The following is a 12,246-nucleotide window of genomic DNA, read 5'->3' on the forward strand; positions in this document are numbered from 1 at the left end:
ATTTTTCAGCAAAAGGAAAATGAGTCTTTTGTAATTTTGTATTTAGTGTACTGAGAAATTCAACCACTATTTTAGAGCAACTACGTCATGTGACATATATATATTTTAACCTAGACTTATATCAATCATCTCAAAGAAACGTATTCATGGTTCTATTCGAACTGTGGCAATGACATGATTCCTGAGCGTGACATAAGCTTTAGTTTATCAGTGTAAATATGTATTATCTTGTTGTAAATAAATGAGATACACAGAAGCTGTTCTTGTGAAGTCATTTTATTAAACAATATACAGAATGAATGTGAGTCCAAAAAAACATTTGAGCCGGTGCAGCTTAAGACAGGTCGGCTGATATTCCTTTTACTCATTTGTCAGTCTGAGAGGTAACACACAAGTACACACGAATACAGCATATATGAAATGTTTGCCTAAGGCTGGACGGCAGACATTAAGTATTAACATGCATTGTCAAAGAGTCATGATTATGAAAACTGGACCACAGAAAATTAAACATTATCTGCAATCAAGCTGTAACTGATTCCAACACAGATATTGCTTTTCCCCCCCCAAGCACCATTATGTGATCATCTGTGTCACAGTTCATCCTGCTTCACTTCAGACCTTCTGGTGCTTCCAGGCCAGAGTGTGTGAGCAGCTCCCCGTCCCAAAGTCCAAACGCAGGGCAGAGGGGAGTTTTAAAATGGACCCTGATGGCATGAATGATCCTGGGTTTCTCAATGTCCACAAGCCCCAGAAGGCCCTCTTCATAGTCGAGCAGGATGCCTATGCGGTCCGGCTTGCCCACCAGCGTCACAGGAATAATCGTCTTATTGGTCATTGCAAACCACTTGCGCTGAGCATAGCCGAACACCCAGGAGGAGCTGTTGGTGCCGACACAGTCCTCTCGAGACATCAGATCCTCAGCCACACCCAGACGAAATTCTTGAGATTTTTTGACCGTGACCTCCCAGTAGTGTCGTCCACTGCTTATCTTCTCATCACCAAACACCACGGCCCAGTCTCGGAAACGCTCTGGGTTGTCCTGCACATGGCTGGGGTCCAGGCCAAGCATGCGGTAGATCACAGCAGTGTCCTTCTTGAAAAGGTCGAGGCTGCTGTGGGCTGTCCGCTCATCAAGCCTGAAGGTAGCATCTACAAAGAATCAGAAGGGGCAAAAGATAGGTTTTTAAAGGATGAGTTCCAGTGAGACATTCAATAATAGGCGTCTCATTTAAGTCTGATGAAGTTTTAAAATCCGCTTATGTTGTCAAATACACATCCAGCTGGCATGTGATGTAATGCAGGGGTTCCCAAAGTATGGGTCAGGACCCCCTGGGGGGTTGCAAGTCTTTGGCACCTATACTCTGATGTAATGTATTAAATGCAAACATAGTCACCCACTCACCCACAAAGCCCTCCATAACCAGGCCCCCTCTTATCTCATCGACCTGCTCCACCAACACACCCCCTCCCGTAACCTCCGATCCTCCAACGCCCATCTCCTCTCCCTACCACCTGACACCAAGCACCGAACCTGGGGGGACAGAGCTTTCTCTGTCGCCACCCCCACCCTCTGGAACGCCTTACCACTTAACATCAGAACCTGCCCCAACCTGTCCACCTTCAAAACACTCACCAAAACCCACCTATTTAGTATTGCTTTTAGTGTATGACTGCTTTTAAATGTATTTTATTCATTTTTTTATTATTCTGTTGTTTTATCCTTTGTGCAGCGTCTTTGAGATTTTAGGAAAGCGTTTTGTAAATAAAATCTATTATTTTTATAATTATTTATTATAGTATACGAATGCTGACGGTTTCATGAAAAAAGACTAGAGTAAAAAAAAATTCAAATAAAAAATAATTAGACTTTGTGTAATTAGGACTTTGGTCAGTATTTCTGTGATTATATTTTATTACATTTCACCTGTGAATGTTTTCAAACTTAAGCCACAAGCGCGTAAAGAAAAATGCACCGTACACGCATGCGCACTAGGCACACAAGCCAGAAAAGGGTCTATTTAGTTGATTGCTCAGCCTTTCCTCGTGTCTGCATTGTTCTGAGTGTCACAGTCAATTCGTTCAAAGAGCTACAGCCAGGTTACTACGTTTTATGTGGCGGGGAAAGTCCGGAACCAACAAATCCCTCCTGATCTGTTGGGCTTTGCCTGATAGGACACCGACCTCTAAGTTTCAGCTTGAAGCTAACATCTCTTAAACTAATGCTTTGAATGTTCACTCACTGTTCCCAGTCGAGGTAGTCACGAAGCATCTTCTCTGTGGCAGGCTGACAGCCCTCCTTTGTTTCACTAGCAAGGGGCTGACAGTCCGTCCTGCGAGGCGGCAGAGACGTGCAGCATTAGTGGATATCGCCATGTTTTCCACTGCTGCTGCTGCTGCTACTCACATGTTGTAGTTCCTTCTGCTTGTCAGTGAAGCACAGCGCTCTCTGCTGCACCCTGCAGGCCTGGGGGGGAAACCTAGACCTGCAGTCTGGAACTACACATCAGCACCTCGGACAGCAGCCAGACCTGGACCTGCCTGTCAAAACTGAAGTGTGTAAGTAAGACCTCTCTCAGTAATTTTATCTTTAAAACCCAAATGACCCTAAGCAGAACTATGTTTGAATAAAACAAAAATCATGGAATTAGGAAACAATAAATCTAACAATAACATACAAGTACAGATTGGGGGGGTCAGCATAGAAAGAGTACATGAATATAAATTCCTTGGTGTAATAATAGATGAAAACATTTGCTGGAAACCTAACATAATACACGTTCAATCCAAGCTGTCAAGGCACATTTCAGTTCTCGCCAAAGCCAAGAACATTCTGGATCATAGATCACTTCTTATTGTTCACTTATTTCACCTTATGGGAGAACACTTAGAAAAGCTCTCTGCAACCACTGTCAGTGCTACAGAGAAGAGCCATCAGAATATTTCACAATGTTGATTTCTGTGAACACACAAATTCATTGTTCCTCAAATCCAATATATTGAAACTATTTGACCTTGTGGATTTTAAAACTGCACCAATTGTGTATAAGTAAAGGAAAAATCTCCTTCCAGGAAATATTCAAAGATTGTTCTTTGAAAGAGAGGGGGATTATAATTTAAGAGGGATGTTCAGGTTAAAGATGGTGAATGTTCGGACCACAAGGAAAGCTTTTGTATTTCAATCTGTGGAGTAAAACTGTGGAACAGACTCATTATGAAGCTACAGCAATGTCAGAACATAATTAAGTTCAAGAAGAAATATAAACAAATAATTTCCACGAGGTACAAGGAGGAAGACAAGTGTTGAGAATCACGAGGGGTTTGCTTTTGATTGTAGGTTTAAGTATGAAGATGGGTTATGAAGATTTTTTTTGTGTGAATGCTCTCGTATAAGGCCTGAAAATAGTGAATAAAGAGGTAGAATAAGATCAGTTTTAACTTCTTCATACTCCTTTTCGCACATGTAAAGTAAAATGTTTCAGTGTTTGCTAATGGAACTGATTGATTATGGTTTTTTGTGTATAACTATTTCTCCTATATACATTCCGGACAAATATATACACACCAGACACATATATATACATCAGACACATATATACACACCAGACATATATACACATTGGACACATATATACACACCAGACACATATACACACCGGACACATATACACATATATACACACCGGACACATATATACACACCGGACACATATATAACACACCAGACACATATATACACACCAGACGCATATATACACACCAGACACATATATAACAAACCGGACACATACATACATACCGGACACATATATACACACCAGACACATATATAACAAACCGGACACATATATACACACCGGACACATATATACACACCAGACACATATATAAACACCAGACACATATATAACAAACCGGACACATATATACATACCGGACACATATATACACACCAGACACATATATATACACCAGACACATATATACACACCGGACACATATATACACACCAGACATATATACACATTGGACACATATATACACACCGGACACATATATACACACACTGGACACGTATATACACACAGGACACATATATACACACCAGACACATATATACACACCACACACATATATACACACCGGACACATATAAACGCACCGGACACATATATGCACACACCGGACACATATATACACACCAGACACATATATATACACCGGACACATATATAAACACCGGACACATATATACACACACCAGACACATATATACACACCAGACTTATATATACACACCAGACACATATATAACAAACCGGACACATATATACACACAGGACACATATATACACACCAGACACATATATACACACCAGACGCATATATACACATCAGACACATATACACACCGGACACATATATACACACACCGGACACATATATACACACCAGACACATATACACACCATACACATATATACACACCAGACACATATACACACCAGACACATATATACACACCAGACACATATATACACACCAGACACATATACACTGGACACATAAATACACACAAGAAACATTACGGGGGCATTTTTTTTATTTAGCAGTGCTATGGCAGACGGGACAAAGCTCCTGCCAAACCGGGCTCATCTGCAGTATGGAGATCTACATCTGCGGCGACATGGAAGCAGAGTGAAAAATGAGTACAGGGGGTGTTGGGGGTTCAGTCTTATGGTGCGTGTGATGGCTCTGTTATTGAGGTCAGACAGGTTGGTTGTGGGGAGGCAGATGATTTTGGTGGCTGTGTTTGTGGTGCGTGTGAGTTTGTTTTAGCATGTTGTAGTAGCAGGGGGAACAGAAGAGTAGAATGGGCTGGATGATGCTTTTGTACAGTAACAGTAGAAGGTGGGGGTTGACAGACAGTGCTTTGAGTTAGCGGATGACAGAGAGTCTTTGTTGGCTGTGTTTGTGAATGTCGTTAGTGTGTTGATCGAAGTTAAGTTTATTGTCCAGGGTGAGTCCGAGATATTTGAAATGATCCACTATCTCGATTGCTTGATTGTTGATGTGGATGGGGGTTGTGGGCTGGGCTGTGATTGCTGGAGGAGTTGATGATCAGTTCTTTTGTTTTTGAAATGGTCAGTTGTGAAGTGGGAGATGGATTCGTGTTACCTCAAAACAGAGTTATTGACGTGAAGAAGAGCAAGCATGGCAGTGTCGTCAGCTGTTTCTTAGCAGGTAAAGAACAGTATTTGACTAAATGTCCAAAGCCATACATCTTAGAGAAGGCTTCATAAAAATATAAAAATGTTATTGCCTTTTCTCAATAATTGTAGTTGTTTATGCTGACAGATCTTTTCTTCACACGCTGATGCATGCAAGATTTAAGAGCAATACATCTTTTATAGCATGCAATAAATATTTCGTAGTATTAACAAAACATGATTCAGCTTTGTCGTGCAGCCGGATCCAATTTTTCACAGCAGTAGCCAGCTGAGGACTAAGTGACATCGTTTAAATACCGTCCAATCTTAACATGGCACGTATTATAATTTCACTCCGTGGTACCACCTCTTATGAGTTTGTTTGGTTTTGGCATCAATTTAGAAGCTTTTATTCTGATGTGTTAAAGACGCCTCGTGTCTACTTCTACCAGTATATCAAAGTTTATGATGCCAGAGCCGACACATTCTGCTGTCTGGGTTTGAATCATTCAAAATGTATGTAAAAAAACAAAGAAGTTTGCATTATAGTTAAAGTTATAAGTGAGGGAAAAGATCAGATTACAGTAATGAAATAATAACTCTTAGTCACTGTTAAATATGCAATGATAAGGATCATATTATGAAAAATACATTCAGATTTAAAAATAGGAAGCAGACTTTGAAGGAGCTCAGCAAAGTTTCATGTGTTGTTTTCCCTCAGCCTGTGACATGCTTTATGTCATCAATTTTTAACTCCAAGTAAATACAGAATGATGTTTTGGCTTTACACAGAGCTGACTTCTTGGGGTTTGAGTTTTACTTTGATTGTAATTGTTTGTTTATTTTAGGGGCAGCTCCAACAACTATTAAATGTATACATCTTGAACCTCTTACTCTTGGAAAACTACTGATTAATATCCTCTGCGACACTCAAGGGAGAAAAATAAACCGGTTAATGACTTTGTGATGTCTTCAGAGTTGCAAGTTTTATAAAGGAGAAAAGGGAGGACGACCTGGTTCTGTACGTGAAGTTAGAAAATCCTAAAATAAGTCAAATTAAAATGTTCAGAAACGTGCACTGATACAAATCCAGCCTTAAAGCCCTTAACTCACAGGAATACCTTCCATCCATGTTTGTACAGAAGAGGTACTATCAGAATAAAAACCTATTATCTTCCTTTATTTAATACCACTAACTCTGTCTTACAGCTGCCCTTAATGAACAAAATGTCTCATATGCTGCATAAATTCAGTGCTAAATCCAGGGTCCATGAGCAAGCATGTGGTTGTGTTTGGATCTGTCAAGTGAATACATAAATATTCAGGCCCAATGCTAAAAGAGACATTATATTGAGTTACACAAGCCACAGGCACAGACAAGCCCACCGCTGACTCTCCACTTTGGTTTAAATTGCATTGTGGGAAACAGAAGATACAGAGCTTTTGGAACATTTTCATTTGGAGTATTACAAGTCAGAATTCTGATGCTGCTCTTTGACCTTTCCTTTCATAAATCTGTCTCTGAATGTAGACAGCTGTGGTGCCCATTTAATATCCTCCTGAAACTCTGGAAAGTTTGATCTTGTCTTTCTTTGCCTGCAGCTTGGATTGGATTGTTTAGCCTCTTGTCTATCCTCCATCTTATCTTTCTCCCTGTCAGAAAAATGTTGCATGAGGATGCCATACAAACAGAATATTTTATCATATACTACACTAAAAGTCCCAACAGGACTCTCTCTCTCTCTCTCTCTCTCTCTCTCTCTCTCTCTCTCTCTCTCTCTCTCTCTCTCTCTCTCTCTCTCTGCTCGGGCTGCGGTCTGAAGATGTAAAAACTACAGAAACTCTCAGGTGAACAGCAGAGCGTCAGTCTGCTCTCCTCTGCCGTCCACTAGAGGAAAGCTCACACGACTCCCTCCACCCTCCGCCTGACTCCCCAAACACAGATTCTTCAGAGTAGAAATTTTCCTGACCTGACCCGAAAATCTGCGGATCGAAAAGGACATGCGTCAAGTGGTGCTCGGAGAGGAACTCTTTCTAAATGAGCAGAAAGTGTCAGAAGGATTTCTTCCTCTCCTCGCTCCCCGGGTTTCCTCTGGTTGGCGTGCAGGACTAAAGCGTGCTTCACTGGACTTATCGACCAGCGTTTCAGGCTGATGAAACACTTTGTCAGACCCTTTTCTTTGCATTCCTGCAACCGAGTGTGAAACCTGCACGGCATCACTGTGCAGCGCTGATGCACCTTTATTTGGACATCTTTGTTATGCATACGTTTGAGTCACACTGCCTGCGCACGCCTGCTCATGAGAAATGCATCCCCTCTGCACACAATTCCTACTCGTCTGACTTTTGAGAAGCGCGGAGGATGCTGAAGATGTCTTTCAATCTGTCTGCATGAGGGATGGAGACCAAACCCCACCAAGTTCACGAGCGCGTATCTCCACATTTGCACCCAAAGGGATGGATATTGACAGCTTGTGCCACAGGTGAATGAAAATCAGCGAGTGTTGCCCCAAGAGCGAGTGTTTTTGAGCTGTTTTCTGACTCGGATCAACTTATTGCATGATGGATCTCAAAGAGCCAGAAGAAATGGACAGGAATCAGCCTCCACCCATAGAAGTTTTCGCGCACAGCTCGACCCTACACGGAATCTCTCACATTTTCACGTACGAGCGCTTCTGCGTCAAGCGCTGCCTGTGGGTCGTGTTTTTTCTGGGCTCCCTGACCTTTTTGCTGTTCGTGTGTGTGGATCGGATCCACTTCTACCTCGAGTACCCGCACGTCACAAAACTGGATGAGGTCACGACCCCGATCATGACGTTTCCCGCGGTCACTTTTTGCAACCTGAACGCTTTCCGCTTCAGCCGCTTGACGCGCAACGACCTGTACCACGCAGGAGAGCTGCTGGCACTGCTCAACCAGAGGTAACAAGTTTAACCACGTGCAAAAAGTGCGAAATTAAGCCTTTCATTCAATGCATTGTCAGTCTATATAATTCTTATAAATCCCTCCCTGATGACAAAGAAAGCTTTCTATTTTTCTTTTTTATTACTACATAAATAACTTTTCAAACAGCAAACGTTAATGGTGGAGTATAACCTCAAAACTCAAGAACAAACTTTAGGTGCAGGATCATTTTCTCATGTTGTCACAGTTATTGTTCCTGCTACAATCCAGAAGGAGTTATTGTACTCTCTCTGTCAGATTAATATCACATCCTCTGTTGATGGCAGATTTATTTAGACACAAAACTTCTGTTTGTATAAAATACTGTTAAAATAAAATGTTCTAAATGCACAGCTGTGAAATAAGCTCTGCCTCAACCGCCTGCTACAGTATTTTGACAATTTAGGTACATTTTGTTGTTAAAACTAAGATTGTTTAAAGTCAGATTGTCCTACATTTCCACCTTTTTTAAAAATCATAATACAACTGGCATTTCTCATGAAAATAAAAAGCAGGCATTGAAGTGGTGAGAATTTGTACCAACAGCCGATGTTTCATGTAAATGACCAAGCTAACACTACGTTTCTCAGCTCACTCAGCCAGTTAGATGCACAGTGTGGGAAAACATCATGGATTTTCACTGCCCAATGGTAAACCACAGCTAACATCATTCTCATCATTGTTTCGTTTATGAAAAAGAAGCAGGTTTTATTATCGGTGTATTTTAGCTCATTGTCACCTTGCCTTCGTGAGGAAAGAAAGGTAGTTGGCGAACATTTGTTTTTTATGATGCTACTTTTTTCTGGGCTGCATAAACATTACACAGAAGTGACAGCGTGGACAGAGAAGACACCAGACAGAATGATGAAGCAGCAGAGGAAATTATACAGTGGCAGTTCTGGGGAGGGGCCAACAGAGGCCAGTGCCCCTGTAAAACTGAACCTGGACCCCCCTGTGGTCCCCCCTCCACACCAAAATAATATTGTTCAATAAAAAACGCTTCGGTATCACGCCGATGTTACAGGCGGAACACATGCGTGTGGCACTTGGTTCCAGTCCCTTAGAGTGCCAAGGGACTCATGTTGAGTGTAAAAAGCCAAACAGCTGCTGTCAGTCTGCATTTTGATATAGTACACAGTACTATATATGTCTAGTATATAGGGATGCACTGATGTTTTGCCAGTTTATTCTCAGCCGGTCCTCGCCCTTCTCAGTCTCTTTTGTCAGGGTTGAATGTGTCCCTCTGACAACACCCTTGGCCCCAGCCTGCCCCCCCCCCAGTAAAATTGGTCTAAAACCGCCACTGAACTTATAGTGAGTTGAAAATTTGTGAATATGTTGATACCATTTCCCTGTAATACATGCAATGAAAAAATCTAGAACTGTTACCTGTTTACTGAGATATACTGGACAGAAAGAAGAGTAAATGAAAGATATGGATAACTGTGGAGCTGTGGGAGGAGATTATACTACCTTAGTCTAAAACTGCAGCTAATCACACTTAAGATGATAGCCAGGTTGTGAAACTCTGGCGCCGAGATACTGAACGTTAACAGCAAGCCTAACCAGATTGAAAGGAATCTTGGGTCGTGGTGCAAAAACATTATCTATTGTTGGTACTTTAGAGGGAGACTTTGGACAGACATCTTCTTCTCCAGTCCGTAAAAATTGTAGTTCAACAGATTTAAATGTTGACACTCAGTCAAATTGCCTTTTAAAGTAAAACATATTTTTAAAAGTGTTACATTTAAAAAATATATATTTCAGGAGTTAAATTAGATGTCTGTAGTGGAGATAACCCTACAAAGTTTGGGGTAAGCTCCAAACGTGTACCATGCCTGGCCACCCCAAAAAAATCTGTGCCCCAGTTTGGCCACCCAGTCGTAAAAAGTCTGGCTCCGCCACTGTGCACGATGTGCTCAAAGAAAGGGGAATTATGAAAGGTGGGAGTGAACAACATATGTAACATAAACAACAAAAACATGTAAGAAATATGAATGAATCATCCCTACAATCTACATCAACATGCCCCACGCAGCAATGAAAGCCACAAATATTTAATCCAATATACTAAAAGCTTGTGCTGCCATGAGAGTACTCACACACACTGACTCACAAAACCCTCGACACTCACTAACACTGACAGACAGAGAGAAGATTAAACCATAAGTCTGGAGTTTGTCCTTGTGTGGACACAGTGTTGATGGACCTCAGCTCTGCAGATATGCATGTTCCAGAGAGCAGGTCCACAGTGACCGAAAGCACCCTCTCCAGACTCTGATCTCATTCTGGGTACAGTCAGAAAGTGCTGCTTGATGACCTGAGAGGCATTCATCCAACACTGGCAATTGTGTCTCACTCATCCAAGGAGCTCTAATAGTTTCTACCTTGTTGAGTCATGCAGTGGCTTGGAGAGCCGGCTCGAATTAACTGAGGCATTATAATCAGAGAATGCCAGCCGCCTCGTCGGTACAGCTGAGAGCTCTGGATGCTAGAGCTGGCTGCAGCGTGCACTGTATGCTCAGGAGGAAAAGATGTGGAGAGGCTGCTTCCTTTGATTCCAAGTGTAATGGCAGATGTTGTGGGTATTTTAGTCATTTATACATTTAGCCTCATGGCTGTGAAACTTTGATTCAGCTGCAAAACACTCCACTGCGGCTCTCTGAAACCACTCTTTTTCTGGGCTGTCAGAGATTCTGATTCTCTGGATAGTTGGAGGAAATGGACAGTGATGAAGGAAGCGCACATTTTCTATGATTAATATCACTCAGAGGCTTGTCCGAGAGGCAGAGGAGAGAGCGAGACTGTGACTAATAGTGGCCTTGAAAGCTGTTTGATAAACATGTTGCTCTCCCTGTGGTGTTGTTATATCGTTTCAAATGTCAACAGTGGCAGCGATAATGAAACAAGCAAGCAAGACAAAATCATTCACACAGTTTAGTAGCTGCCAGTATTTGAAAAGAAGAGAGAGAGTTAGCCATCAGTGCAGATCAAAAACTCGGAGCTCAAATGATGTGAACCTTCTACAGACTGTCAGTTTCAGAGATCACGACGGAGCAGCCAAAGCCCTCTGGAGGCTTTTCTTTTATGTGGCCACACTGCCATTTCTTTCCAACATTTTTAATGATGTTCCCAGATTGATCACCAAAAAAGCAGTTTCTGTGACATTAGTGACTGTTCATCACGACTTGCCATCTGGATTCTTTTTTTTTTTTTTTTACATGAATACATCTCCTAATCCAACACTTCCAGGCAGCGCATCACAAAAAAAACATCTCAAAGTTGGAGCTCAAAGCATATTGATGGCTGAATCTCCATCTAAGTTTCCTTCTCCTTGTACTCATCTGGACTCTCACACTCTGAAGTAGGTTTAGTGCTCATTATCCTTCCTCCCTTGGCAAGGTAGAGAGACGATGCAACAGCACACTTAGCTGTTCTACCCCCGGCCAGAAACCAAAGTGCTCAGGGCATGAAATCCATTTAAGATGCCTCTCCGCCTACTTCCCCATGTTGGGACTCACTGGTCTGAGAAATGTCTTGTGGCATGATATTTTAGCTGCACACATGCTGGAGTGTCAGCCCTCACCGATCCTGTCGGCTCTGTCTTATGGGATTTTATCCAGTAAGTGCCTTCTTGGCAGGTTTGTCCACTACACAAACAGCGGGGAGCGAGTGCCTCTCCTCAATTAAGTTCTCTTTCAATCAGACAGAAACACTCGGCCATGACGGGGCTCAGCCACAAAAATGAGCTAATTTTTAATCCTGAATGAGACGAGTTATTATCGATTTAATGTTTGGAGTATTTCAGTCAGAGTTTTTCATTTCCTTTTGCCCTCCTGAAAAATGTAGAACAAGACGGTTACTGCACCTAGTTCCAAGTTTTACAAGACATTTTATGGAGTCTATAAAGCTGTGATTATACATCACATACTTCCAGCTCTTGTTTCAATACAATTAATCTCATTCTTATTCATGTAATTCATAAAACACATTTTATGTTACACAAAAGATCGATAAAGACCATACTCTTGAAAGAGTGACTACATTCATGTGAACATTTTCCAAAAGACATTTAATTTAAGGCAGAGCTGAG

General features: G+C 41.7%; 2 protein-coding genes across 2 annotated transcripts in view; one reads left to right on the top strand and one right to left on the bottom strand.

Moving 5' to 3' along the window:
- Positions 1-258: 258 nt before the first annotated feature.
- Positions 259-2,451, bottom strand: spryd4 (SPRY domain containing 4). Its single transcript, XM_034694779.1, has 2 exons — positions 2,244-2,451; positions 259-1,152 (listed from the first exon to the last, which is right to left on the bottom strand). Exons 1-2 carry the CDS (start codon positions 2,374-2,376, stop codon positions 611-613), a joined length of 675 nt encoding a protein of 224 aa, XP_034550670.1. The 5' UTR covers positions 2,377-2,451; the 3' UTR covers positions 259-610.
- Positions 2,452-7,046: 4,595 nt separating this feature from the next.
- LOC117820863 (acid-sensing ion channel 1A-like) overlaps positions 7,047-12,246 on the top strand; it is an 85,276-nt gene continuing 80,076 nt past the window's right edge. The window contains exon 1 of the mRNA XM_034694776.1: positions 7,047-8,131. Within this exon, the coding sequence (XP_034550667.1) occupies positions 7,770-8,131 (362 nt within the window). The 5' untranslated portion in view covers positions 7,047-7,769. The remainder of the gene's footprint in view (positions 8,132-12,246) is intronic.

This window comes from Notolabrus celidotus, chromosome 11 (assembly GCF_009762535.1).
Source record: "Notolabrus celidotus isolate fNotCel1 chromosome 11, fNotCel1.pri, whole genome shotgun sequence".
NCBI classification, from domain to species: Eukaryota; Metazoa; Chordata; class Actinopteri; order Labriformes; family Labridae; genus Notolabrus; species Notolabrus celidotus.

Coding starts and splice junctions, on each gene's coding strand:
- spryd4 (XM_034694779.1), bottom strand. CDS start 2,376: ATGGCGATATCCACTAATGCTGCACGTCTCTGCCGCCTCGCAGGACGG. Junction 1,153..2,243: donor GACTACCTCGACTGGGAACA/GTGAGTGAACAT, acceptor GATTCTTTGTAG/ATGCTACCTTCAGGCTTGAT.